General features: G+C 33.5%; 4 protein-coding genes across 4 annotated transcripts in view; all 4 read right to left on the bottom strand.

The window, feature by feature from the left end:
• Positions 1 to 16,842, bottom strand: part of LOC132744616 (uncharacterized) — a gene marked incomplete at its 3' end in the record, with an annotated part of 50,871 nt that extends 34,029 nt beyond the window's left edge. Inside the window, exons 1-9 of the mRNA XM_060733376.1 lie at positions 16,748 to 16,842; positions 5,778 to 5,840; positions 4,173 to 4,332; positions 3,832 to 4,004; positions 3,358 to 3,514; positions 2,653 to 2,813; positions 1,756 to 1,912; positions 1,042 to 1,202; positions 144 to 300 (exon numbers count right to left, since the gene is read on the bottom strand). Of these exons, the coding sequence (XP_060589359.1) occupies positions 144 to 300; positions 1,042 to 1,202; positions 1,756 to 1,912; positions 2,653 to 2,813; positions 3,358 to 3,514; positions 3,832 to 4,004; positions 4,173 to 4,332; positions 5,778 to 5,835 (1,184 nt within the window). The remainder of the gene's footprint in view (positions 1 to 143; positions 301 to 1,041; positions 1,203 to 1,755; positions 1,913 to 2,652; positions 2,814 to 3,357; positions 3,515 to 3,831; positions 4,005 to 4,172; positions 4,333 to 5,777; positions 5,841 to 16,747) is intronic.
• A 4,360-nt stretch (positions 16,843 to 21,202) lies between these two features.
• On the bottom strand, positions 21,203 to 23,140 carry LOC132744615 (uncharacterized). Its single transcript, XM_060733375.1, has one exon. The coding sequence runs from the start codon at positions 23,138 to 23,140 to the stop codon at positions 21,203 to 21,205; it is 1,938 nt and encodes a 645-aa protein (XP_060589358.1).
• Positions 23,141 to 23,649: 509 nt separating this feature from the next.
• LOC132744614 (uncharacterized) lies at positions 23,650 to 24,477 on the bottom strand. Its single transcript, XM_060733374.1, has one exon. The coding sequence runs from the start codon at positions 24,475 to 24,477 to the stop codon at positions 23,650 to 23,652; it is 828 nt and encodes a 275-aa protein (XP_060589357.1).
• A 106-nt stretch (positions 24,478 to 24,583) lies between these two features.
• Positions 24,584 to 26,362, bottom strand: LOC132744613 (uncharacterized). Its single transcript, XM_060733373.1, has one exon. It carries the CDS (start codon positions 26,360 to 26,362, stop codon positions 24,584 to 24,586), a length of 1,779 nt encoding a protein of 592 aa, XP_060589356.1.
• Between the last annotated feature and the right edge of the window lie 261 nt (positions 26,363 to 26,623).

Below are 26,623 nucleotides of genomic sequence, written 5' to 3'. Positions count from 1 at the left end.
TATCAACCGTAGAGGATGTTGACGAAATCCCATAGGTATGTACAAATTATATTGTTACAAATGTTATTTTACACGAGTTTACATCCAAAATAATTACGATTTTCCATTTGTCTCCCCTTAAAAAACAGTGTTTAACAACTTACTTAAGACCAAGCATATTACAAAATATCTCCGCCTCTCTGTTATAGAAATGAGAATCGCAAATAGTTCCCCATGTGTCGTTAACTTTGATTTCTGCCCTACCGTCGTAAGGCCCTGTTCCATTTGTTAATCGCACATCCGTTATATTCAGAATCGGACCTAATGATAAAGTTCTCTTATATACCAATACAATGAATATGTTGATCAAAATATATACAACAAAATCTTTAAAAAAAAGGCATACTAAATCTTTATGTTTTGCCCGATCGCTATACAATCAATTTGATTTATTGACATGCATAATCGCAGTGTATAGCTGTTTTTTAAAAAAAAAAAATATTTTTATGATTATTAGCTAATGATTCATTCAGAGAAATATTGAAGATTTTACAATTTTTGGAACGTAAACCAGTTAATATTAAAACTTATAACGTTTACGAATCGAGACAAGTATAAAATTACCTTTACACCAATTAAGTATTTTTTTATGAATCTGAATTCCCCAAGACAAACTTATAAGTTATCTTGAACACCTTTTGTAGCACTCTTAAAATATAGAGTTCTCAATTGCAAACATTTTAAATCATAATTATATTTCACAAAATAAGCAGTTTGTAGATGTACTTTATCAAGTAGTGAAAATAAGAATCCCTAAAGAAAAACTAAAGTGGAGAAAATGAAAATGCTGCAGGCTCGGTTTGATTAAGCCTGTTCATGTACGGTACTGTAAAGTCCAGATCCCTAGCACCGCATTGAGCAGAATGCAACATTTAAACATGAAATGGTAACATTTTGAACTTAAGAACATCCGTAGAAATGTGATATAAAGCAACAGAAACGATGTGCAATTACAATAAAGGATCAGACTTAATAAGAAACAGAAAAAATAAAATGACCTACCATAACATACTATAGAGACATCTCTGCTATGACTGCATTCATTAAGAAACAAATACTGGCAATCACTTAGAACAACATCATAATTGTTACAGAAAAGTTGATCAATATAAATCGGCCCACCTCCTTCTCCATACAATGCCCCGGTAAAGAATTTCCTCGCTCTAGTAATTTTAAAAAGAAATACTTAAACTTAATTCTTGCTGCCTTCAATTACAATTTCTATATTTAATTCACGAGTACATTTGACAAAACAAAAGTATAAATGAACATTATTTGTACGAATATATAAAGGTTTCTTAACTATTAAAGAACTATATTTGAAGTTCTAAAACGATTTTGAACAACCATAATTTTGATTAATGTAATATATTTAAATTGCTTTAAAGTGCGGCATATTTGTTTCATTTGTAAAGAGCAAACATTAAAATGATAAATCACAAATATCTACTGATCTAGAAATCATTTTCAAAACAAACTGGTATAATTCGTATTTACAATTTGTTGTCATCTCTCTAACATTTGAAATATTTGGGAAGATATTCCCAGGAAATAAATAAAAAAGCAAATTTTGTATCAACCGTAGAGGATATTGACGAAATCCCATAGGTATGTACAAATTATATTGTTACAAATGTTATTTTACACGAGTTTACATCCAAAATAATTACGATTTTCCATTTGTCTCCCCTTAAAAAACAGTGTTTAACAACTTACTTAAGTCCAAGCATATTACAAAATATCTCCGCCTCTCTGTTATAGAAATGAGAATCGCAAATAGTTCCCCATGTGTCGTTAACTTTGATTTCTGCCCTACCGTCGTAAGGCCCTGTTCCATTTGTTAATCGCACATCCGTTATATTCAGAATCGGACCTAATGATAAAGTTCTCTTATATACCAATACAATGAATATGTTGATCAAAATATACAACAAAATCTTTAAAAAATAGGCATACTAAATCTTTATGTTTTGCCCGATCGCTATACAATCAATTTGATTCATTGACATGCATAATCGCAGTGTATAGCTGTTTTTTAAAAAAAAAAAATATTTTTATGATTATTAGCTAATGATTCATTCAGAGAAATATTGAAGATTTTACAATTTTTGGAACGTAAACCAGTTAATATTAAAACTTATAACGTTTACGGAATCGAGATAAGTATAAAATTACCTTTACACCAATTAAGTATTTTTTTATGAATCTGAATTACCCAAAACAAACTTATAAGTTATCTTGAACACCTTTTGTAGCACTCTTAAATTATAGAGTTCTCAATTGCAAACATTTTAAATCATAATTATATTTCACAAAATAAGCAGTTTGTAGATGTACTTTATCAAGTAGTGAAAATAAGAATCCCTAAAGAAAAACTAAAGTGGAGAAAATGAAAATGCTGCAGGCTCGGTTTGATTAAGCCTGTTCATGTACGGTACTGTAAAATCAAGATCCCTAGCACCGCCTTGAGCAGAATTCAACATTTAAACATGAAATGGTAACATTTTGAATTTAGGAACATCCGTAGAAATGTGATATAAAGCAACAGAAACGATGTGCAATTACAATAAAGGATCAGACTTAATAAGAAACAGAAACAATAAAATGACCTACCATAACATACTATAGAGACATCTCTGCTATGACTGCATTCATTAAGAAACAAATACTGGCATTCATTTAGAACAGCATCATAATTGTTACAGAAAAGTTGATCAATATAAATCGGCCCACCTCCTTCTCCATACAATGCCCCGGTAAAGAATTTCCTCGCTCTAGTAATTTTAAAAAGAAATACTTTAACTTAATTCTTGCTGCCTTCAATTACAATTTCTATATTTAATTCTCAAGTACATTCGACAAAACAAAAGTATAAATGAACTTTATTTGTACGAATATATAAAGGTTTCATAACTATTAAAGAACTATGTTTGAAGTTCTAAAACGATTTTGAACAACCTTTATTTTGATTATTCCAATATATTTAAATTGCAGCATATTTGTATGATTTGTAAAGGGCAAACATTAATATGATCAATCACAAATATCTACTGATCTAGAAATCATTTCCAAAACAAACTGGTATAATTCGTATTGACAATTTGTTGTCATCTCTAACATTTGAATTATTTTGGAAGATATTCCCAGGAAATATATATAATAGCAAATTTTGTATCAACCGTAGAGGATGTTGACGAAATCCCATAGGTATGTACAAATTATATTGTGTTACAAATGTTATTTTACACGAGTTTACATCCAAAATAATCACGAATTTCCATTTGTCTCCCCTTAAAAAAATTGTCTCTAACAACTTACTTAAGTCCAAGCATATTACAAAACACCTCCGCATCTCTGTAATCAAAATTGGAATCGCAAATAGTTCCCCATGTGTCGTTAACTTTGATTTCTGCCCTACCGTCGTAAAGCCCTGTTCCATTTGTTAATCGCACATCCGTTATATTCAAAAATGGACCTAATGATAAAATTATTTTATTATATATACCAATATGTTGATCAAAATATATACAATATAATTTTTAACAAATTAGGCTCACTTAATCTTTATGTTTTACCCGATCGCTTTAGAATCAATTTGATTCACTGTCATGCAAAATCGCAGTGTATAGCTGTCTTCAAAAAAAATTAACAGTGCCTAAACCAAACTATTTTTACGATTATTAGCTTATGATTCATTGACAGAAATATGTAATATTTTACATTTTTCAAACTGTAAACCAATTAATATTTAAATGTATAAGGTTAACGGAATCGGGACAAGTATATAATTACCAAGGCAGATCACTGATAAATCTTCTGCATGCGAACATGCTCCGTAGTAGTTGTTTGCAACATATTTGCAGTCGTTTATATCTGTATAGGATTGGCTGGTACATTGTAGACTCTCTATGTATATTGGACCTTCGCCTGGCCCATAACGTGCATTATAATAGTATGTGTAATATCTGCAAGATGACAATCAGTTAATTTTAGTTTCTTGATTAACAGAGAAAAAAAAATCAAATATTTCCTTTGTAATAAAGAAACAATATTTAAGTTACAAAGTGCTAAATCCTTTTTTCACTTTGAAGTCCGACAGATTAAAATAGTTTGAAATTAGCATAAATGATTACCGTAATCCTAGCATATTGCATATAACAGCCGCTGATTGCCAGCCATAGAATCCTCGTGAACAGATTGTTCCCCATGTGCCATTCACTTCTAATTCGACTCTACCATGATATGGTCCATTTGTACCGGCCAGGCGCCATCCAGTAACATTAAGCTGATACCCTGTAAAATAAGATATCAAATCTGAGACAGAATCAATTTGCTTAAAAATCCTCTTTTAATTCAAATGTTTCTTTGTATGTAACAATATTTTTATCGAGCTTAATAACTTCTTTTGCGATCAGTATTCACATGTGTAGTCTTATGATAGCAATTTGCATGTTGCACCTACATTGTTGTAGGTGATACAAAAATCATTAACATGATAATATGCAAAACTTAACTTAGTACTAATCATTTCTCTAAAATTTGGATGAAATTGCATCAGTCGTTTCTGTGAAGTAGGCTGGACAAGCTTCTGTGCAGCTGGCAACACAAAACACATTTTCATTCAAGGGCCATAACTCAGCATAAAAATTATCAAGCATAAAACCCATGTTATATGAGCAACTACTTGAGCTATCAATCATAAGAGGAGTAGTCTGGACAAACTAATGAAATCATTGAAGGACCATAACTCTGTCAAAACTCATGGGACCTTAAAACACCGATAATATCCACAACTAATGTTTATACTGATCATTCCTTTGAAGTTTGGATAATAGCTGGCTATTGGTTAGCTTGCAATACAAAACAATACAAAAACAACACAATTTTATTCAAAGGCCATAACTCAGCCAAACGTCATTGAAACGGAAAGCCCGTAGCAATATGCGCAAGTTAGAGGGACTGATCAATCCTGTAAAGTTTCGTTGAAATTGCAAAATTTGTTAAAGAAGAGTAGTTTGGACAAATTTAACAAAAATCATTAAAAGGCGACGATATTCACAACTGGACTCAGCAGTGATCATTTCTGTAAAGTTTTTGCACCAGTAGTTTCTGAGGAGTAATCGGACAAGTTGTGTGATGACGATCAGACAGACAGACGACGAAGAAGCGATTCCTATACAAACATGTATTTCATCTTTTATGTTTAAACTTACACGTATTTGAAAATTTAAACCTCTTGTCTGCAAAGAAATAAACTTGTATATGATATCTTTAAAATGCAACATTCAGTACCCCTATACAATAATACCATAATCTGAAGTTCAATTCTATATTATACCAGTTAAAAGAAAAAGCAAGACCAAATAAAACATTTAGAAAACGCTTATTAAAATTAAAGTGCTAGGGGCCGTTGACGGTAACATTTTCTTTGACCACTTAGTCAAACTATTTTGGATAATGTTAGAGAATATCGTAGGTGATACTTGTAGCTTTCGAATGCATGCGCCTTTGGTTTAAATAAACAGAACTTTGAATCATATTCAAAACAGCCTTCCAATATTTTGTTGAGAAATTGTAGATTCATTTCCAAACATTTCTTACTCCATGTCAGGCCTGACACAGACAGAAAACACAATCAAGCAGAGCATAAACAAACGACAACAATAAAACATAAACAAAATGATAATAAGCATACACATAATTTCTTACCTATTTGAAAGTAATAAATTATAAGTTACCTGTTGATGTTTGGATTGACGTCAGCAGAAACAACAACATAAACGTTATCTTGCACATTTTAACTGTAAAAAAGATACGAATTTATTTCTCTTTTGACTCGTTATACTAGTTGTACAAAAACATGCATAGCAACATGAAAGGTACAGAGAATACAACGCATTTCATTTCAAACGTTTACATGTAGTTGTATTGTTGAAATATCTATGTGGTTACAACTACAATAAATTCACAAAATTATATAAATGAATAAATAAAACGATGGCTAAAAGCCATATTATGCCAAATCATATATGCATTAACTACAGAAATGTCTGCCACTTTCAAAAACGTTATCACCTGAATTGACAGAAGAAAATAAAAAAAAGCTTAAAAGGATTTTTTATTTGTAACTGAGCCAGATAACATGATTATGTCTTTATTTTGTTTTTATCTCATCATATATCTATTATCAGCATGATCGATACTGGTAACGTATCTGTTTTATCTCAGATGTGTATTCAAACAAAAATGCGAAGACAGATATTCATATTCAATGGCAGGTTTGATAAGCCATATAAAAACTATTTATAAATTTTAAAATGAAACAGATATGTACTTTGTAACAGTAAAAATATCATCACGAGAAAAATACTGTTACCCGAGGCGAAGCATAATACACAATGGAATTTGACCACGGCCAAAAAGAGTTCACATAATCTCCAATTTGGAGATAGATATAAACGAGGTATGATCAAAAAGTGTTCTGCCGATTCTTCTAGAGCCACTACACTGACATTAACACACAATACGTCGATACCGACATATTATTGAAGATTACTGACCGAGTTACACGCGGTTTTTCACAGATAAAGTAACATTAAACATACTTTGTTTGATCAGTAGACTGGTGTGAGGGTGAGGGTGTGTAATTTAGACCAAATGGAGAAAGTTGAAATCAGAGCCGACATTTAGTACCTCTGTAAGAAAGGAAAAGTACTTAAAGGAATCCATGAAGACTTCATGGATACACTTGGGACGGAGTTCCCTTCCTAGAGCACTGTGAAAAAAATGTGCTGCTGAATTTAAGAAGGGCAAGGAGAGCATTGGAGATGATGAGCAGTCTGGACAGGGCAAAACAAGCCACCAACTATGAAACTGCCGAAGCTGTGGACGATCTAGTCATGTGCGATAGAATGCGAGATCTGCGAAGCATTGCTAGGGAAGTGGATATAAGCTTTGCTGCAGTTCAGGCAATTCTGACTGATGTTTATGGCATGTCAAAGGTTCATAGGCAGTTCGATGACGACCAGAAACGGACCAGGCTTGACATTTCAAGATATCTTTTATCTCGCTACGAGGATGAAACTGATTTTCCGGATCGTAACTAAGGATGAAACATAGAACCATCACTTCAATCCAGAATCCAAACAAAACCCCAGAGCATGCAGTGGAAGCACCCTAGCTCACCCCCTTCGAATAAATTTAAGTAGGGAAGATGATGGGTTCAATTTTGCTTGAATAGTCAGGGGATAATCATGATTGACTTGAGCAAGGTCATACCATAAATAGTACGTACTATGCAGACGGATTGAGACGTCTGCATCAAGAAACTACGCGTAAAAGGAGGGGCAAACTGAATCAATGTGTTCTGCTCCTGCACGACAATGCGCGCGTTCACACATACCAAGTTGCGATGGCTGTTGCAACTGACTGCGGCTTTGAAATTCTTCCCAACCCCCATTATTCTCCGGACTTGGACCCCTCTGACTTCTACCTGTTTCTGATATTGAAAACCAAGCTTCGTGGTAGACGTTTTGGAAGCAAGGATGGTTTCGTCGAGACGGTCAATGAGTTCTTTGTGGACCAAAATAAAGGTTTCTATTTTGAAGGGTTAAACAAGTTAGGGAGCACAGGTGGGCAAAGTGTATTGATGAAGAGTGCCATTATATTGAAAAATAAAAGCATTAGTTAGGTTCTCTGACTACCGGAAGTACATCGGTCTAAGAACTTTTTTTATAAATCCTCGTATATGCTTCCATTTCAGAAGTCTTTAATTAATCATAGGAGATGTTAATTTTGTGCATTATACTAGAAAAAATTTCATATTATACCACTGGTGAACTGTCAAAAGACAGTTTTTATTTTACACAATGCTATGCTTTGAAATGAAACAATTTGTCCTTATCACAACGTTTATATATTATGAAAAACGACCAAATGTAAGTAATGGTCATTGTTATGTTGCTTCGACCTGTTTTAGTTATAGCACAATTTGAACGAGAAGATGCAACAAAAATGTAAGATAAAACCAAAACGATCTTATATAACAATCATCTCGTGACAAAATAGTAACAGATAAAAGTGTTTTCTTGCAGTTTAGAATATCTGATATATATATTTTATCACGCGATAATACGATTGACTATCACGCGATATATTATCTCGCGACTGTACGATCATACTATCGCACCATCGCATTTTCACCATCGTACCACTGCGCTTTCAACGTCGTTCTATCGCGTTTTCACCATCGCGCTATCGCGCTTTCACCTTCGTGCCATCGCGTTTTCACCATCGTGCCATCGCGTTTTTACCATCATGCCATCGCCTTCCGGTGGACATGCGCACTTGTACATTTTTATCAACAATGGATGCATGCATAATTATGTATTATGTGTTATGTGAGAGGTTATTCGTATCGAGGCAATATTTAATATTGTGAGGCTTTCACCATCGTGCCATCGCGTTTTTACCATCATGCCATCGCCTTCCGGTGGACATGCGCACTTGTACATTTTTATCAACAATGGATGAATGCATAATTATGTATTATGTGTTATGTGAGTGGTTATTCGTATCGAGACAATATTTGATATTGGATTAATATTGGAATTGATCTCAGGTAATCTATTAATGACAGTAATACAATATTCTTTGCGCTCTAATTTCCCAATCGGTCCAGGTTAACGGCAATCATTTCTCACTTTAAGGCATTTTCTCGTACTTTTGGAGATTATTACTGCAAATTTTTTGTAAATTCGGCATCATAATCCGAACATAGGCTCCAGTGCCAGACTTGGGGATTTATTAGTAATTTATTTAATTTTACCTCTGTTTTCAATTAAATTACATAACTGAACAGAAGAGAAAGTTATTTTACTTTGATTTGTACATAAATGTATTCCATTATCATGATACATTGATCAAAATGTATCGACAATACATTTACAGTACTTATATTCAATTAATGATGAAAAACTTTAAAGACAATGTCACGTTACAATTTAAGTTGTTAGTAATAAGTTTAGAACGTTTGTTTTCAAACATCATAGTGTTGAGGATAAACAGTTTAAAACGTAATGTTTACATAAAATTGTATAAGTTTTTGTTGATTTGACATTACGCAATAACTTTGAGAGAGTAATTGATTGATAACCTAACAAAATTATTTCTGGAAAAAATGCAATAATGAGGCTGGCAAAGGCGCACAGAAAAAGTAAAATTCCCCCTACCCCTCATGGGGGTTAAAATTTGTCGATATTTTATCATCAAGTCAATAAATATCAATGTTAAAAATATGTGCACATATTTTTCGACTACGCCGGTCACAGTAGCCATGTTACTGGTAAAATGATAAACAATGCTGATTTACGATGACGATAATTATGTTTCTTTGGTGATAATGTTGTTGCTGTTGTTGATGATGATGATGTTTTATTAACGTTGATGAAGATAGTTTTAAAACGACGATTATAATGTTAGTTTAAAGTGTGCAACATTTATTGTCGGGAATTTACCATCAAATTGCAGAAACGTAAATGGTACGTAAAGACAGCGCCAAATATGTCCCACATATAAAGTATAATTATACGTTCCGTGACATAAACAGTCCGACAGGCCACAATGGGCCTTTAGATTGTTTTGTGTTAAATCTGATAGTAATCATGTCAATCAAATCGTAATCATAATTACTGAATGAATTTAAGCTATAATTGATTAATTACAATGAATATAATCAATTTTGAACAAGGTGATCAATTACATGATGGTAACCGTGTAATAATGCAAACGACAATAAAATAACGATAAACGATTACCACAGATCTGTCGCAGGCAGCTTTATCCGAAAAGACCCACATAGGATTTGGCGTGTGTACGCCACTTGTTTGTCTTCTGCGTACATATTGAACGATCATGTCTTGTGGCAAATTTGAAATTCTTTCGTAATACAGAAATGAAATGTATTTTCATTACAGATAGTACGACATTTTGTTTCAGTTTTCATTAAAGGACACTTAAAGAAATTAGGTTTGAAAAGAATACAATCGTTGAACTTCTGCCAGATTGAAGAATAGTATACATTCTTTCTTTATCTATTTAAAAGCTTAAGATGACAGTAAAAGCAACTGTTTAGACTCTTGTCGGTTACACAAGTTACTGTTAACTATACTGTTTCTTGGGAATAAGTTAATTAGTTAATAAAAAAATAACGTGAACATTTTACAAGAAGAAAACATTAAATAAAATTAAACATCAGCATTTCTTTGAGTCCATTTTGTTCGTTAAAGTGGTGTAAAATGCTATTTTGAATGTGCAAAATAGCACATGAAAATTAAAAACAAGGGCAAAAATCCTTACTGTAATCCATTAGCGGTCTGGTTTATATAATTATCAAATATCGGTCCTTATACCTGCTCTTATATTTTTGTGAATGCGTGTTTTCTTTTGATTGAGTAGCTTGAAGGAGAAATGTAACGGTGTTTTGTTTTGGGGTTTGGTTTTGTGATATATTTTTTCTTGCTTTGCAGACTGGCGTTTTCTTTAGTTGTACCTATGCTGCAAATTTCATCTGGCATGGAGGGTGCCAGATAAGTCGCCAGCCATACAACAACGTCAAATTCGCGCATATTATAACTTCCAACCTGGGCAACCTGCCCATTGGCGGTAACTCGGCAAGCCTCGTTACTGCCCAATAAGCGGTGTCCCTTCGGGACGGATATTCCGATCTGATCCTAACACATGGTAGGTATAATTGATATATCACATTTATGTCATTGTTACTCTTTATCTGTCATAATCTCCAGTTGGAAGTTACAAGGAAGAGGACTTAATCTTGGGTGTCGTTCTATGTCACGTCGACTGCTTTCAAGATATGGAATTTCAGTTGGAAGGTAAGCTTAATTGTGACTTTTAAATCTTCATTTGAAATTAATTTAAAATCATTTGAGTCCTGACTGGGCCTTTGTTGGCGCAAGGCTTTGTATGCTTAGAAACTACGATAACGAGTTACATATAAACATAACCGCCGTCACAAAAGCGTCATCTAATAAATTGACCGTTTATTTATATGAACTATAAGTATAATCTTAAGTTACAAAGGTATTAATACGTGTTAAAAATAATTTTTAAAATGTCCCTAAGTAACATCTGTCACGAGTCTAATATACCGACATGTATAATTTATTGTTTGTATGTATGTCTTATATATTGTGTCGTTAAATACCCCCTGTACGTTTGCCATTTTTGTTATATCATATAATGTACATGTCGTATATATTTGTCCTATTCATTTTCCCATATTTTTCTCATTTTCATTCATCCTTTTCATTCATTGCAACATGTGACACTTAATGTCATTCTATAATTCATAACAACTTTTTTCTTCTGGACGGACCTCCTAACATTTACTCACCCGAATTGGAAGGCACGCATGCGCACATTGAATATACTTTCATTGGTTTGCGCCACGAAGTAGCTGTGTTGCTTTTTCTTTCTACCTTAGTAAATTGTTTTATTTGTCTTCGTGCCATTATAGGCCGAAACAGCCCCTCCTTTATTATGAAAGAGGAACCCTACAACACATCCAAAAAGTCTCCAACATTTATGAGAATCAGCACAAATTCGGTGTTAGATTAGACAACATTCAGTGATACATGGTACACTTAAGTTAACGCCTACTTATAAATAGAACGGTTTCTTACGTCAAAGTTTTTACTCGAGTACTCAGTCTTCATGTTAAAAATGAGGGGAAAAGGCAAACAGGACATTAGACCCCTGTTTTTTTGGGAAAAAAAACAACAAAAAAAACAAAAAAAAAAAAAACAACAAACAAACTAACAAAAAACAACAACAAAAAAACAACAACTTGTTAATCAATCTGTTCCATGTATGGAACCTTCAGCCGAAAGCCGAAACCTAGATAACTAAATGTTTGTAGAACCTTAAGTTTTTCATAATTATATTAAGAACTCAACATTATCGTATCATTCCTGTTGCCAGTATTGAAAACCATTGTAGCAGTCTTATCAACTTTAACAATAAGTCCAATGGGGTCGAACGTATAGCGGTGCGATACTCTTTCAAGCGAGGTGAAGCCATGCGATACTGACTAATGGCCGACGAAGACGAAAACAAAAGAGGGTATGCGCATGTTTGTTTCCATATATTTGTTGTATACTGTAATTTCTTGAAGAATAGCATTGTGCATGCTGATCAGAACTAATAATTGTGCGTGATCGTCAAAACAAAATACTTAATTTTATAGTATTTAGGAAGTTATTGAGGTATTTGTTGCTGCAAATTCAACCGTCGACCTGATATACACATGCAAACAAATCATGTATCAGTACTTTTAAAACTAGATATTCAGTTAGTTTAAGTCCTAACATTATTTATTTTTGATAACAAAACAATATAAAAGAGTAGTTTTCCATATCTATCCGAAAATATATATAATATTTCCAGCTTTCTTACTATACAACTAATATTTGGCCCGAGAAACCAACTGTATGCACAAATTTTGGTGTGTTTTTCTGTGGTGACGGGGAGTTCCTCATTACAGTACATTCTTATTCAATATTGATGAAATATTAAGCTTTGTGTTTGTATGTTAATCATTTGTGTAAATCACAGTGTAAATTAAAAAGTAGTTTCAATTAATGTATAATAGATCTACTATGATATACAGTCGGCATCGTACTTGCGTCCACCTTTATTTAGCGACTTTTTTATTAAGTGGCCGCATAAAATCCCTCCCGATGAGTTTTACTATATAAGTTAATTCCATTAAACGACGATTTTATATCACGGCCAGCGGCCACTAAGAGTCGGCCCAAATGTACAAAATTCAGTGTTAAAGTATCTATTAAACGGCCGTGACAAACAATCGTCCCTACGGGCATTCTCACCTGTGTAATTAGCGAGTAGGTTTGATGTTTACAAGCAAACAAACAAATATTTTTCATGGTCATTGGTCTTAAAGTATCTATTAAACGGCCGTCAATTAGACCGTCACAATTAATTGCCGTTTAAAAACGAATTGAATAACAATTGCAATCGTTTCAAAAACAGTTTTACGATCTTAATATTTATTGTGACATATTTTGTCAGAGCAATAACGTATCACAACACCGCAATGGCACAGTTTTCCAAAGTTTTGTCATGTGCTCAAGTGACTTCCCTTCCAGAAAATCAAATCGAAAATGACGTCGGAACGAGCGAAAAATGACAGACAACTAATAATACCGGATAAATTGAATGAGGAAATCGTGAATGGAATTGAGTCTGAGTAAATAGCAAATGTCATCGTTTGTAGAGTCGAAATAAAATCATGAAACGTAGTGGACTAAACATTAAAGAACCGAGCTTGCTGATGGTGTAGGTGCTCATCGATCTGATGCTTTATAAAATACATGTAATACCCAATTAAATATGACCCTTCGACAAAATAATCTAAGATCTCTAAAACCTAAATTTTTTGAAAAACTAATTGCTGAAAAGCAAGAAGTTTAAAAGTCATTCCATGAAAAATTATCTGGAGCTCTTGCTGATGATTTGAAAGTATGTTCAGCAGGAGATGTGTATGAACATATTAACAATATATGACAACATGCTCTGTTTCAAGGTCAAAATGACCTGTTGATAGTATTATGAGCGTAGATCACATTTGTACACAAATTTCTACTAAAAAACAAACACATATTGATGACTTTTTTAAAAGAAAGGCATAAATGTAATTATGAAGATGTAATACATATATAATATTGTATAGTTTTTGTTTTTATAAAAAAGATGTTATCATATCTATGACTTGTAAAATAAAAAAGTATCGAATTTTCCAGAATTCTATTGAGAGACCGCTTTATTAAGAGACCACTTTTTGTCAGTCCCTTGACTGGTCTCTTAATACAATGTCGACTGTAGTTAATTTTAATATTTTCATCACGCAAAGGTTAAATATTAAAATTAGATAAGTTATTGCACAGAAACTTTGAATTTTATCAAATAACCAATAGTAACGATAATACTCGTTTTGTTTATTCCATTTATTCAGTAAAGGTTTTATCATTTAATAATATGTTTTTCTATTATTAATTATATATTTATGTTGTCAAAGAAAGAATAACTTTAATTAAAACAGCAACATATGAGAAGTGGATCTACTATTAATTACATGCACTGGTCGAAAAAAAACGCCTCCCATCCGTTCTAATGTTCATTCAATACATTGAGTAGTACATGTAATAAATTGTGTTGATGTGTTTTTTTTTTTGGATTTTCTTGCAATGTGACTAAAAAATTTATTAAAATATACTAGTTTGATTTCCTCTATGGATTAGATATTGTATATATATATATATATATATATATATATATATATATATATATATATATATATATATATATATATATATATATATATATATATATATATATATATATATATATATATATATATATATATATATATATATATATATATATATATATATATATATATTTGCCCTGATGATCATAAGAGAAACCGGTTGGCAAATAATTAAATAAGTTAACTCATGGACAGTGTTTTTTGTTTTATTTATATATTATTTTTTTAGAAAATTAAAAAAAAACATTGACAATAGCTTATATGATCACTCCTTTTTTATTAAATGTCATTTTAGGTCAAAGATGAAAGCCATTGTAGCAGTTTTAGTATACAGGCTTGAAATAAGTCATACTTTTGCCTAATTTCCTACTTCTTTGCCATACTCCTACTGTTGTTGTTTTTGTTATCAGTATTTCTACCTTTCCTACTTTTTAAATAAAAAAACCTAAACAATGTATATATTAACATATAAAAGTTGCATAATGAAATGTACAACATGATATAAGGAATGATAGCATATACTGTTTTACTACTGTTAAGGTTCCTAAAGAGTCCTTTAACATGCTTCTGTTGATCTCTTACGCAAGCTTATGTCTTTCTAAATGTGTGTGAACTGCTGTATTTTCTTGCCTTAGTGGCAAGTTGGAGTTGAATAACATTTTGAACTTGCATGTTGCCTTTTATGTGAATGATGTGCGCTGTAAAAATTATAAGCTACAAATTTTCGCGAATTTGTTACATGCAACTTTTTCGCGGATACCAACATTCGCGGAAATATATTCAGCACGAAAAGCGCTAATTAAATAAGCTCGAAATAATTTCTAGGAATACAGTATTGCCTAATCAATATCAAGAGCAAAATCAAATGACAAACATATCATAGCTGAACGAAAGTGGCAAATAAATTTCAATATTAAATTGCATAGATTCTTCAGTAATCAATTAGACGACAAAAAAAGAACTTAACACAAATTCTTTGATCAAAAATGAGTAATTAATCACAAACAAGATACTGTACAAAAACAAGACTCTTATTGTTGAAAATGGCGACACAATTTTGGGATGAAGATAAGTAACTATGAACGTTGTTTAAAATAGAAATATGATAAGAAATATAGTTATCTAAGATTTAAGAGAACAGGTTACTTTTTCCAACTCCTAATTATCACACGTTGAAATCTAACTAATAAAATTTAGTTCAAATAGTAACACTTATGTAGATAGTGATACGAAACTTTAATTTGAAGTAAATCCTTCAGGAAAGAAGAAGATATCAAAACGTTTTTTTTTTCAGAAATCCGGAAAGGGACACATATATGGTAGATCTCTTATTGTAATCATAGGAAAACATGTACAACACATGTGAAAAAGAACAAATATCGAACCTTTAACACTGTACAGTTATTTTATCGCACCAAAACCCAGCGTACACTTAAATATTTTGACCACTAAGCTTCTATGTATATGGGAGCACAAAGGTACTTGCTATGCAAATGAATTATGACTACCCTTACAGAATAAAGAAGAAAAAGAAATTAACTATTTTAAATTAAATATAAACTTGCTTTAAGCGATTTTATTCACCGACACATAATCAGTTGCCGTCAGTTTACCTTCAATAACGTTTTTTAAGTATGAATTTAAGCCTCTGTAATTTTGATGAAATGTATATCGGTCCTCTATTCACAACTTCAATACAAAATATGCAATTGTAATCGAAGATTTATGAAATAATTAATAAAATACACTCACTCTGACGTGTGTTTACACGAATAAATCCGCCAATACTCCGTATCACATGATTTCCCCTCGCTTAAATGAGTATCGCACCGCTATACGTTCGACCCCCTGATATCGGTTTAATTTGTTCAGACATTTTTGTAAATATGAAAATAACAGACTTGGTTTTGTCGGATTTGTAAGCGAAAATAAAAGTAAGGTACCACATTGGGTAAATCTTTAAAAAGTAGTCAGTGTGAAATTATATTTTGATAATTTTCACAGTAAAAAATTATCAAATATAATTTTCACGGATAAATCAGTAAACAATATTAAACAAAAAAAAAGAAAAAAAGAAAGATCTCCTTAAAAGATAAAATCTGCTTTTTTGAATGAATAAATTGAATGTAAAAAAAGAATTCAATTATATCTAAACTTAAAACGTACTTTATGCATTCATAAGATCTGTTTAAAGTTTCAAACTTGTAGACTATATTTGAAATGAAAGCGTAAGATGTTTTTCTTCAACGCGTATAAATTAAATTGATTTATCGGTTAAAAATTCTTAAATTCATAATACATGTACCACTAATATTTTCGAAATTTTAAATAAATAAAACATACCTTACGGCTGTCACGCGGTACTCAGATATAAGCTCTATCTAGCGCACACATTTTCAGAAGTTTGTATATCATACAAATATATAAGAAGCATCAAGAGAAGGAAATGTCCCTTTCCCTCCAGGTCTACCTCTTTTATACTGCTGAATGTACGAGGGTTGGTGAAAAATATCGCGGTAAGATGCTTCCTATTTCTTTTCCTAACACATGATATTCATGATAATTCTACTGAGTCGAGATTAATTTCATACAAGCATTTATCATACTTTGCTCAATTTACACATTTGATTACAAAATTACACACCTTTAGAAAAGTACTCGTCTAATAAAAAACATTTTCAAGGTTGATGCCAACAAAATGATTTATGTCGACTCGTGTGAACAAATCTGCGAATATTTCTCCGTTTTCAAATCTTTAATTCAAACGTTGCAATATGGTATTACCGGACATTTAGAGACATTCAGAGACTGCTATAGTTTCAATTATGAAGCATTGGTAATTGGAATATAAATAACATTAAAATTAAGAGAATCCAGATTACCATAAACACAACATGCATGTCATGCTGCTTATTTTGCGTATGGACGTATGGAAAGACGTTTTACGACAAACAGACGACGATGTTATACTTAGATACTTCGAATGTCCCCCTGACACACCATAATTGAAACTGTTGCAAGAACTTGTTCCTGTATAACAGTGCTTAATGCAATTTACCTTACATGACTCATACAGCCGAATAGTTTAACATGAAAACGTCGAATAGTTTAACATGAAAATATTGTTATTTAGAAATAAGTTAAATTCGCAAACGTGTTTCTACTCTTCTTGACTTGTGAAGAATGATAACACCATAATAAGTCAGGTTGACTTTCAAGGCTGGCGATACTGATCGTTACGGCTGGTATAATTTTCATTTGATTTAAGCAATCATTGGTAACCATGGGTTCACTATACTTTCGTTTCTGACTCGAGTTTTGTTTTGTCATACTTATTTATTACCCCTCACTTTTTTCGTAATGTTAATTTTCCAGAGGCATTTGGGAGTTATTCTTACTGTTAATGCAAGTGTTCCACGTGACTAAGAATTTTGTACTGTAACATAAGTAACAGCATTTTTTAACAGTATAAATTCTGGTCACGTGTTTTTTTTTCTAAATGAAATAAAATGGCCGCCATTTTTTTCTCGATTCATTCTTATTTTCGAAGATAGGGCATCGCCGAAGTAACTATTACTCTCATAAAATTTAGTTCTTTGCACCCCAGAGTTACTTTCGCGTATAAAATATCTTTTTGTTGAATAGTACAAAGGAAACATCCGTTTTCAACGGAAGTAATTGTAATGTGAATAATCATGTGTCAAACTGGAACATGCAGACGATTAAAGCATGCAACAAAGGATTATTTAACAATTTTAACCAGTGAAACGTTACAGATAGAGTTGGTGGACAGACATCTAGCATCTGTAGGATATCATCGTTATTTTCTAAATGCACTTTGTCAAAAACCATGCGAAGAATATTCTGGAAACAGATGGATCAGATTTCACAGATCATAACCGTGTAAATGGGTTAGTGTTTTGTTTTCTAAATAAAACCTAGCTTATTGTATGTTTATGATTTGTAGATATCATCACTTGCCTAAAGAATAAAAGAAAAAGGAAACTTCTCAAGTAGGCCTAAAGTACACTTAAAACTTAAAAGGTAAGGACAGTTTAGTTATTGTTACTCTTGGTTTATTTTTGTTACAGTTAGATTTAGTTAACAATTTCAGATCATCACAGTTTTTTTGTTCGGGGTAATAAAATAAATAACACATGGGTTTGTGAGTAACAGTAAAAATATCATCCCGAGGAAAATACTGTTACCCGAGGCGTACAGTAATTTCCTCGGGATGATATACGCCTCGGGTAACAGTATTTTCCTCGGGATGATATATTTACTGTTACCCACAAACCCGTGTGTTATTTATATAATGTTAATCATATATTTCTTTCTTAGAGTTAGTCAACAGTTTGAGAGATTACTGTCGGAATTTGTCTTGTCTTACGTTGAGACCATGGGTCAATAACTTAGCAAACAATTACACGTTTCCACATACATTTTGATCGCCCCTTATTCATAATAAGCTTACGTTAATAAAATTTCTATAGGCCGGGGATTTTGGTTGTAATTTATGATGTGGCTGACACCAGGAAGTCAAAATATCGGTATCGTATTATGTTTTTCACTTCCAGCGTCGCAATTCCCATCGTCGTGTCTGTAACTTGATCGGTTAAACGTAACAAAACCTTACTTAATTGTACGACCATTATTAAAAACTTCATAATTTACATTTTTTTATTTAAGAAAGCGAGCGATTATGACCTTAGACGGCGTTTTACATTTCTGCTGTGCCAAATACACACTCATTATCCAAAGTGGGCTAAATACAGACACGTGCATCGGCGTTCCTGTTCTGACTTAAATCTTCATTTTAGATTATGGTATAATTAGTGGTATTTGCTGCATTTTCATCAGAAACATTCAGTTTATGAAATATGTTTGTAAGTATAGAATTAACATTACGCGCTCCGCCCGGTGATTTACGTGACCTGGTCAGTAAGAACCTTAGACAAAATACGGTACCGATGTATTCGCAAAACTGTTATGCCACTAATGTTACCAATGAATTTACCTTATATAATTTTTGTGTACATGTATATAAATTGTTGATGTTTTTAATCGTTTTATTGAATAGTAGATATATTATTCAATGTATAAATGTATTATGGTATTTTAAAAAGTAAAAAAAATAAATGATCTGCATCAGTTTACAGTACACATATTTATTTCATTATTTTACGTATATTACATTTTACATGTATATGTATATAAATGTTACATAATATTGAAAGGGATTAGAACGAAAGAAAACTTATAAAGTTCCTCTCCCTAGATAACAAATGATATTTACACAAACTTATATGGCAGGATAGAACATTGCAAGATTTCGTTAAAACATAAACAATGATAGAAAGAAAAAATATCCGCACTCAGGTATTAAACGCATAAAACGTTTTGAAAGATCGGGTTATTCCTTGTTGACTTCAATGAAAATCTAAAACTGACAAAATATCATTATATTTTACAAATTCAAAGAGTTCAAATATGTAGAAAAGTATATGATAATGTTATGATCGTTTTATTTTGAAATTGAAGTAGCGAAACATAAACAGTAAAGTTTATTTGGTGACACAAATAAATTTAAAATCATTTTCGGGTTTTATGTGCGAAATTCAGTTTAGATAATACATTAATTTGTTTTAAAATTGATTCAGAAAATTGCATGCTCTTGCTAACTTTTTATGTCAGATATGCGATTATGTATTGTCATATATTTGATATGATTCACGACAAAATACAACGTTATTCTCTTTAAAATAAGCTTCACATACATCTGATCAGACATGATTTATTGGTATTAGTTTTGTATTATGCAGATCTATATGAATATTTAATGTTAATTTATTGATCTTTAATACGAGTAGAAATATTCAGGTTGGAAAATTTCACCCAATTTTTTATTGTATTTACTCATTATATATGGATTTTTTACATCTGTGTTATTATTGACGCTATACGTTCTGGATATTTTGGAACCTTATAATATGTAATGTCATTATGAAATATTGATAGAATGGAAATAAAAAAGTTTGTTTAAACCTTTTCATTTTTTAATACATTGTGTTATAGCCATGATAAATATTTCGTACTTATTATTTCCATATGTAGAAAATTATTGACATTTTGTATAATAAACTAACTTTTTCGATCTGTCAATTATGTCAGTATATTTGGAGACTTAATATAAGTTAATATATTGATAAAAAGGCTTTAAATTTACAAAAAATTAAAATAATTTCAATCTAAATTACTTCTGCATCATTGTCTTAGACAAGTAGCTTGTCTAAGGGAAATTGCGGACTTCGCAGGCATCTTAGCGTTGAACTGATAACGATCGATGATTGGCTTATCTCTGTGACCCCTGCCAGTTTGATTGACAGGCGGCGTAATGTCAATACGTTCAGGTACGCAATAATAATTTAGCAATATTATATAACAGTGGGTAGAGCTTGTGGGGATGTATATTAACTAGGCAAAATGCGTTGTAGTTTCCAGGTTCGACCTTTACTGATCAACATTCATATATAGTATAAACAACAATACAATGTTAAGTCGGAAGTGACGTTAACGTAAGCGCGGAACGTCACGTTATACAAGGCGCTATAAATGACGTTATCAATTCCCGACATACTCGGGGCGCGAAATGTTATTTAAAGTTTAGTAATAAATCCATTATTTGAACACTACAGTTGCTATAGTACCTCATATAAAGTATTATTAATTAAGAAACAGTGTCATAAATATTGAATACAGTCTCTTATTCATGTATCACCTTTCCTTTAAAATTTTGAATTAATACATTTCGAGGGGGTAAAGTTTTACAATTGCGCGATTTGTGAGTCCATTTTGAGTTCGAATTTTAGCACTTCGAATAAGTCCATCTTTTCCTGGCACGAGTTCTTCAACCACAGCAAGTTTCCATAATAAGCGGGGAACATCGTGGTGGACTAATACAACGTCTCCAACGGATATCGTCTGGTCATTTTTGCCAGTAGTCTGATAACGTTCTCGTAAAGCTGTCAGGTATTCGTGACGCCATCTATCCCGGAAGTGGTTAATTAACTTCGTTTGTATCGTAGCTTGTTTGATAACTGACGATCGGTCACTTGGCGTAGGGAATGTACATGAAAGGACATCTTCATAAGGGAGTTTGGTTATTCGTCTGCCATAAAGTAAGTGTGATGGTGTAAGTACTTCCGGTTCATCTGAATTACCAGAACAAACATATGTCAACGGCCTATCGTTAATCATTGCCTCGATTTCTGTGATTACAGTCTGTAACGTTTCGTAGGTAACATAGGAACGTCCTAGCACTATCTTTATAGTTGTTTTCGTCAGACCTATGAGACGTTCCCACATTCCACCAAACCAAGGGGCGCGTTTAGGTATCATCTTCCACTCAATTCCTCTGTTGTTGAGTTCTTCTCTAACTGTGAGTGAGTGAAACAAATCTCTTAATTGTTTTGAGGCTGATATGAAGGTGTTAGCGTTGTCTGACATCATGACGTAAGGGACAGATTTTCTGCTACAGAAACGTCGGAAAGCTTGTAGGTATGATTCTGCTGATAGGTTTGAAACAAGTTCTAGGTGAACTGCTCTCGTAGAAGCACATGTAAACAAGCAGAAGTAAGCTTTTATGTCTCTTTTGTTACTATCCCGAACCAGTAATGCTCCAGAGAAGTCTACTCTTGTATAAGTAAAGGGTTTGACGTCAGAAACTCTACACTTTGGTAATGGAGGTGGGTCAGGTGCTGAGTAGGGTTTCCCAATAACCTTTACACAACATGTACATTTACGTAATATGTTTTTTACAGTTTGACGAATCGAAGGAATCCAGTACATCTGTCTTAAGAACGTAATAGTTGAACTAACGCCGGCATGCAATAATCTGGAATGTGCGTCGTTGACAACTAACTTTGTAAAAGGATGCTTAGCTGGTAGTAGGTACGGGCATTTTGTCAGCTCGTCTAATGGAGCATTGTGGATACGACCACGGCACTTTAATATGCCATTGTCTAAGAATAACTGAAGTTGTCTACATAATGGAAATTTGTTTCTTTTTGATTTTGTATCTTCTATTTCTGCTTGATATTTGGACATCTGGCAACATCGTATGCACATCTCCTCAGCTCTGCGTAGTTCGTCTGTAGTTAAAAAGTCTAATCTTCCAGTATGACTCCCGTCTCGACACTTGAATATAAAACGCAGGACATAAGCTGTAACCCTGAGCAGCTTTCTTAAAGAACTGAATCTTGACATGTCTATGAAACTGATATTGCTTAATGGTAAAATTGTATCTTTTGGCTTGGTTGCTGGGTCAATAAACGTTGTCATGGTAACGTAAATATCTTTTTCTTGCCAAACTGGCCAACTGTCAGGTGTGGTAAGCCATGTAGGTCCATGAAACCATAGATTACTGTTCTTGAAGTGAGTCACAGAGATACCCCTCGTAAGTAAATCGGCAGGGTTTTCTTTCGTCGGACAATAATTCCATTTCCGGTTTTCGGACAGCGCGTGGATTTCAATCACTCTGTTCCTTACAAATCGTGGAAGGGTTTTAGGCGTCTGAAGCCAAGAAAGCACAATCTGGCTATCTGACCAAAGGTATATCTGTGTTATGCTGGTGTTTTGCTGCAGGTGTTTACATAGTAGGGATCCAATTACTGCCGCCATTAGCTCTAACCTAGGTAATGTTAACTTTTTCAATGGAGCAACCCAAGTTTTAGCCATTACAAGAGTAGATTGGTTGTCTCTACAGATGTAAGCCGTTACACCATACGATACCAAGCTAGCGTCGCAGAATATGTGAATGCACGTGTTTCTTGATGCGTTTAATGTATTTTCGAAGTAGTATCTAGGAAACGTAGTTTTGTCACGGAATTCAAATCTGTTATTAAACTACGCCATTTTTCTTGAATACTATCAGGTAATGGCATTCAAACTTCTGTTGCCATAACTCCTGTAGAAGTAATTTAGCTCTGATGGTAACTGGACTTAGTAAACCCAAGGGATCATAGATTCGAGATGTATGCTGCAATATTTCTCTCTTTGTTACAATCTGGGTATTTGGTATATTTCTGACCGGATACAGTAAAACGTCACTATTTGTGTCCCATTTCATTCCAAGTATCTTAGGAGTTTGTGCATTATCTATTACTGAATCGTTGATTGCTTGTTTTTGAAGCATTTTACTATTTGAACTCCAGGACCTAAGGTTAAAACCTGCAGATGACATTAGCTCACGAGACTCGGTGTAGAAGTTGTTCTTCCTGTTGGAAACTTGATATCACGTTATCAACGTATAGATCTTGACGTAGGTATTTGCTAGCTTTCTTGTCGTTGTTAAGTTCAAGGTGCTTAAGTATAGTTGCGCAGAGAATAAAAGGGGACGATGTAGCCCCAAAAAGGACTGCTCGGAATTCGCTGTTGGGGTTACTAGGATCACTGAGCCATAGAAATCGCGTCACATCTCGGTCGTTCTCGTCAAGAGTAATGTTGAGGAAAGCTTTATCAATATCGGTTGCTATGGCGTATTTATTCATTCGAAAACGAATAAGAATACCAGTTAAATCATTCAGTTCAGGTGGTGTAGACATCAAGCAATCGTTCAGACTAGGCTGGTCACGTGACTTACAACTGCAGTTATACACGATGCGGATAGGTGTCGTGTTCGAGTCCTTCTTTACATAATGATGTGGAATATAATGTACAGGGTTTGATGTGGTAACATTTGCATCACACTTTTCAATAAAACCGCGTTTTAACTGATCTTCTATGATTTGTCCATAGTTTTTTAGTATATCCGTTTCTATTGAAAGTCGTTTAATTGTGTTTTCTGTACGCTTTCTGCAAATTTCGTAATTTGTAGGAAGTACGGAATGATCTTCTTTCCAGGGCAGTTTTGCAACATAACGTCCATCTTTGTACTTGATACAGTTTTCTTTATACTCGTTAAGTATACCGGAAGTAGATTTCTCAGTATCATCTTCTAATATTCCCATAGATTCTAACTTCCAGAATCTTTCAAGATCTGTGGCATTAGGTGGCGCTGTTACAACATTAAACATATAGCTAACAGACGACGCATTTTTAACTTCCGGAAGAGGTCCTGACAGTAAATAACCGAGCTTTGATTTCACTGCCGTAGGTCCGTTGCCCCTAACCCTAACAAACTTATTCTGCACGATTTGCTAAAAAATAGTCGGCTCCAATCAAGAGTGATATCTCGAAATCGTCGTCAATGTCCGTAATAGGATGTGCAAGTTTAAGACCTTCGATATATTTCAGACATTTCACATTTCTCTGCAAGTTAGGTAATGGTACAGCAATGGTTGGTACAATAAGTACGTCAAGTGGTATTATCTCTCTATGTTCGACGTGTAGAAACACTCTGCCTGTTGGTATATGACGACACTGTTCTGATTTGCCACCAAAAGATGCTAATGATATAGTGTCCGAACCGTTGGGCTTTAATTTCAGTTTCTCAGCAAGCTCTTCCGTAATAAATGACCTTTGAGCACCTTCGTCAAATAATATGTTTGTATTAGTTATGGTATGGTCTTGGGAACTTACTTGAGCGATAGCAGTCTTGAGTAGAATGTTCGATCTTTGATGCGTAGTTGAATGAAGAATAGCAGTTCCTGCATTTCCTGTTTGACCGGAAGTAGAGCTTATAAATGATGTTGCATGTGGATTCAAATCGAAATTAGATGGTTGGTCACAAATACTAGAATGGTGCTTTCGCTGGCATTTCTTGCAACGAAACTTAGAACGACACTCTGAAACTTGGTGTTTTCCCAGGCAATTATAACACATACGTTTAGATTTAATGATAGTTAGTTTTTCTTCACGTGTTTTAACTTTTTCACAATCAAGCGACTTGTGGTCACCTTCACAGAACAAACATAATTTCTTACCCTTGTCATTATCTCTTGTGTGCGAAAATTTCTTAGATGTGTATTTTTTCTTACCGGTTCCGGTAAATAATGATGCCGTCGGCAAGTGTGATTCTCTTATTTCGTCAGTTATGCCCATTTCTAGGAGGTTTATTTCTCTGGCGATAGAAGTTCTCAAATCGTGTATGTGCCATCGTACATTTCCGTGTTCTCGAGCTAAATTTCGTCGTACTTCGGAGGGAAGTTTTTTCATGATTATGGGTATCAATAAATCACCATAGGAACCCTGACTCTCACCTAAAGACTCTAAACCCCGGATGTAGTTTTCCATTTTGTCGTGAAACCTGCGTAGACTCGTTACACTGTTGTCTGGTATTGGTAAATCTAAAAGCGACTGCATGTAACTATCTATTATTTTATGAGACTGTCCGAATCGTTCTTGTAACAAATTTATTGCATTCTGGTAATTTCCGTTAGTTAATGGAAAACCTGCTATGGCGGTATATGCAGTGTCTTGTAGTAAGGAACGTAAATAGTTGAACTTTTGGACATCAGATAGGGTTTGGTTCAAATGTACAGCAGCCTCATACGAGTCCCAGAATGACTGCCATTTTTCAACATCTCCATCAAACGTAGGCAAACTCAGTTTAGGTAGTCTGTGAAAAGATGAATTTTCAGACGACACTCTGTGGCTATGATTAGAAAAGTTCTCATTTGATAAAGTTCTAGCACTACCGTTAATGTCCTGTGAATTACGGATCACGCTGCCGCAGCCAGTGTTATTAGATTTGGTAATATCTTCCTTCAGTTTTCGTAGTTTCAAACGTAGATCAATTGAATATTCGTCACTCTCTACCAATTCTGTTTCCAAATCGTCAATATCTGCATGATTAACAATCTTATCGTTGAGGTTCTTGATAATCTCGGCTTTTTCTTCCATGATTTCGAGCAGGGCTGACTTCTCCGAAAGTGACAACTCGTCGTTAAATTTCTCCAGTTGTCTAGAAATAAGACGTCGCTGGCCCTCTCTAGTAGAAATAAGCTTCTGTAAATTCATTGTGATTGTAGAATTTCTCACGGCACCAACAATGTGGGGATGTATATTAACTAGGCAAAATGCGTTGTAGTTTCCAGGTTCGACCTTTACTGATCAACATTCATATATAGTATAAACAACAATACAATGTTAAGTCGGAAGTGACGTTAACGTAAGCGCGGAACGTCACGTTATACAAGGCGCTATAAATGACGTTATCAATTCCCGACAGAGCTGTTGATACGCTTCCCCCTTCGACGCATATCTTCGTTAAACGACTTG

The sequence above is a fragment of the Ruditapes philippinarum genome, unplaced genomic scaffold (assembly GCF_026571515.1).
Source record: "Ruditapes philippinarum isolate M1 unplaced genomic scaffold, ASM2657151v2 ctg1071_1_1_1_1, whole genome shotgun sequence".
Taxonomy (NCBI): domain Eukaryota; kingdom Metazoa; phylum Mollusca; class Bivalvia; order Venerida; family Veneridae; genus Ruditapes; species Ruditapes philippinarum.
The sequence above is the reverse complement of the archived record's forward strand: the minus strand, read 5'-3'. Positions and strand labels throughout refer to the sequence as shown.

Coding starts and splice junctions, on each gene's coding strand:
- LOC132744614 (XM_060733374.1), bottom strand. CDS start 24,477: ATGTTTAATGTTGTAACAGCGCCACCTAATGCCACAGATCTTGAAAGA.
- LOC132744615 (XM_060733375.1), bottom strand. CDS start 23,140: ATGGCTAAAACTTGGGTTGCTCCATTGAAAAAGTTAACATTACCTAGG.
- LOC132744613 (XM_060733373.1), bottom strand. CDS start 26,362: ATGAATTTACAGAAGCTTATTTCTACTAGAGAGGGCCAGCGACGTCTT.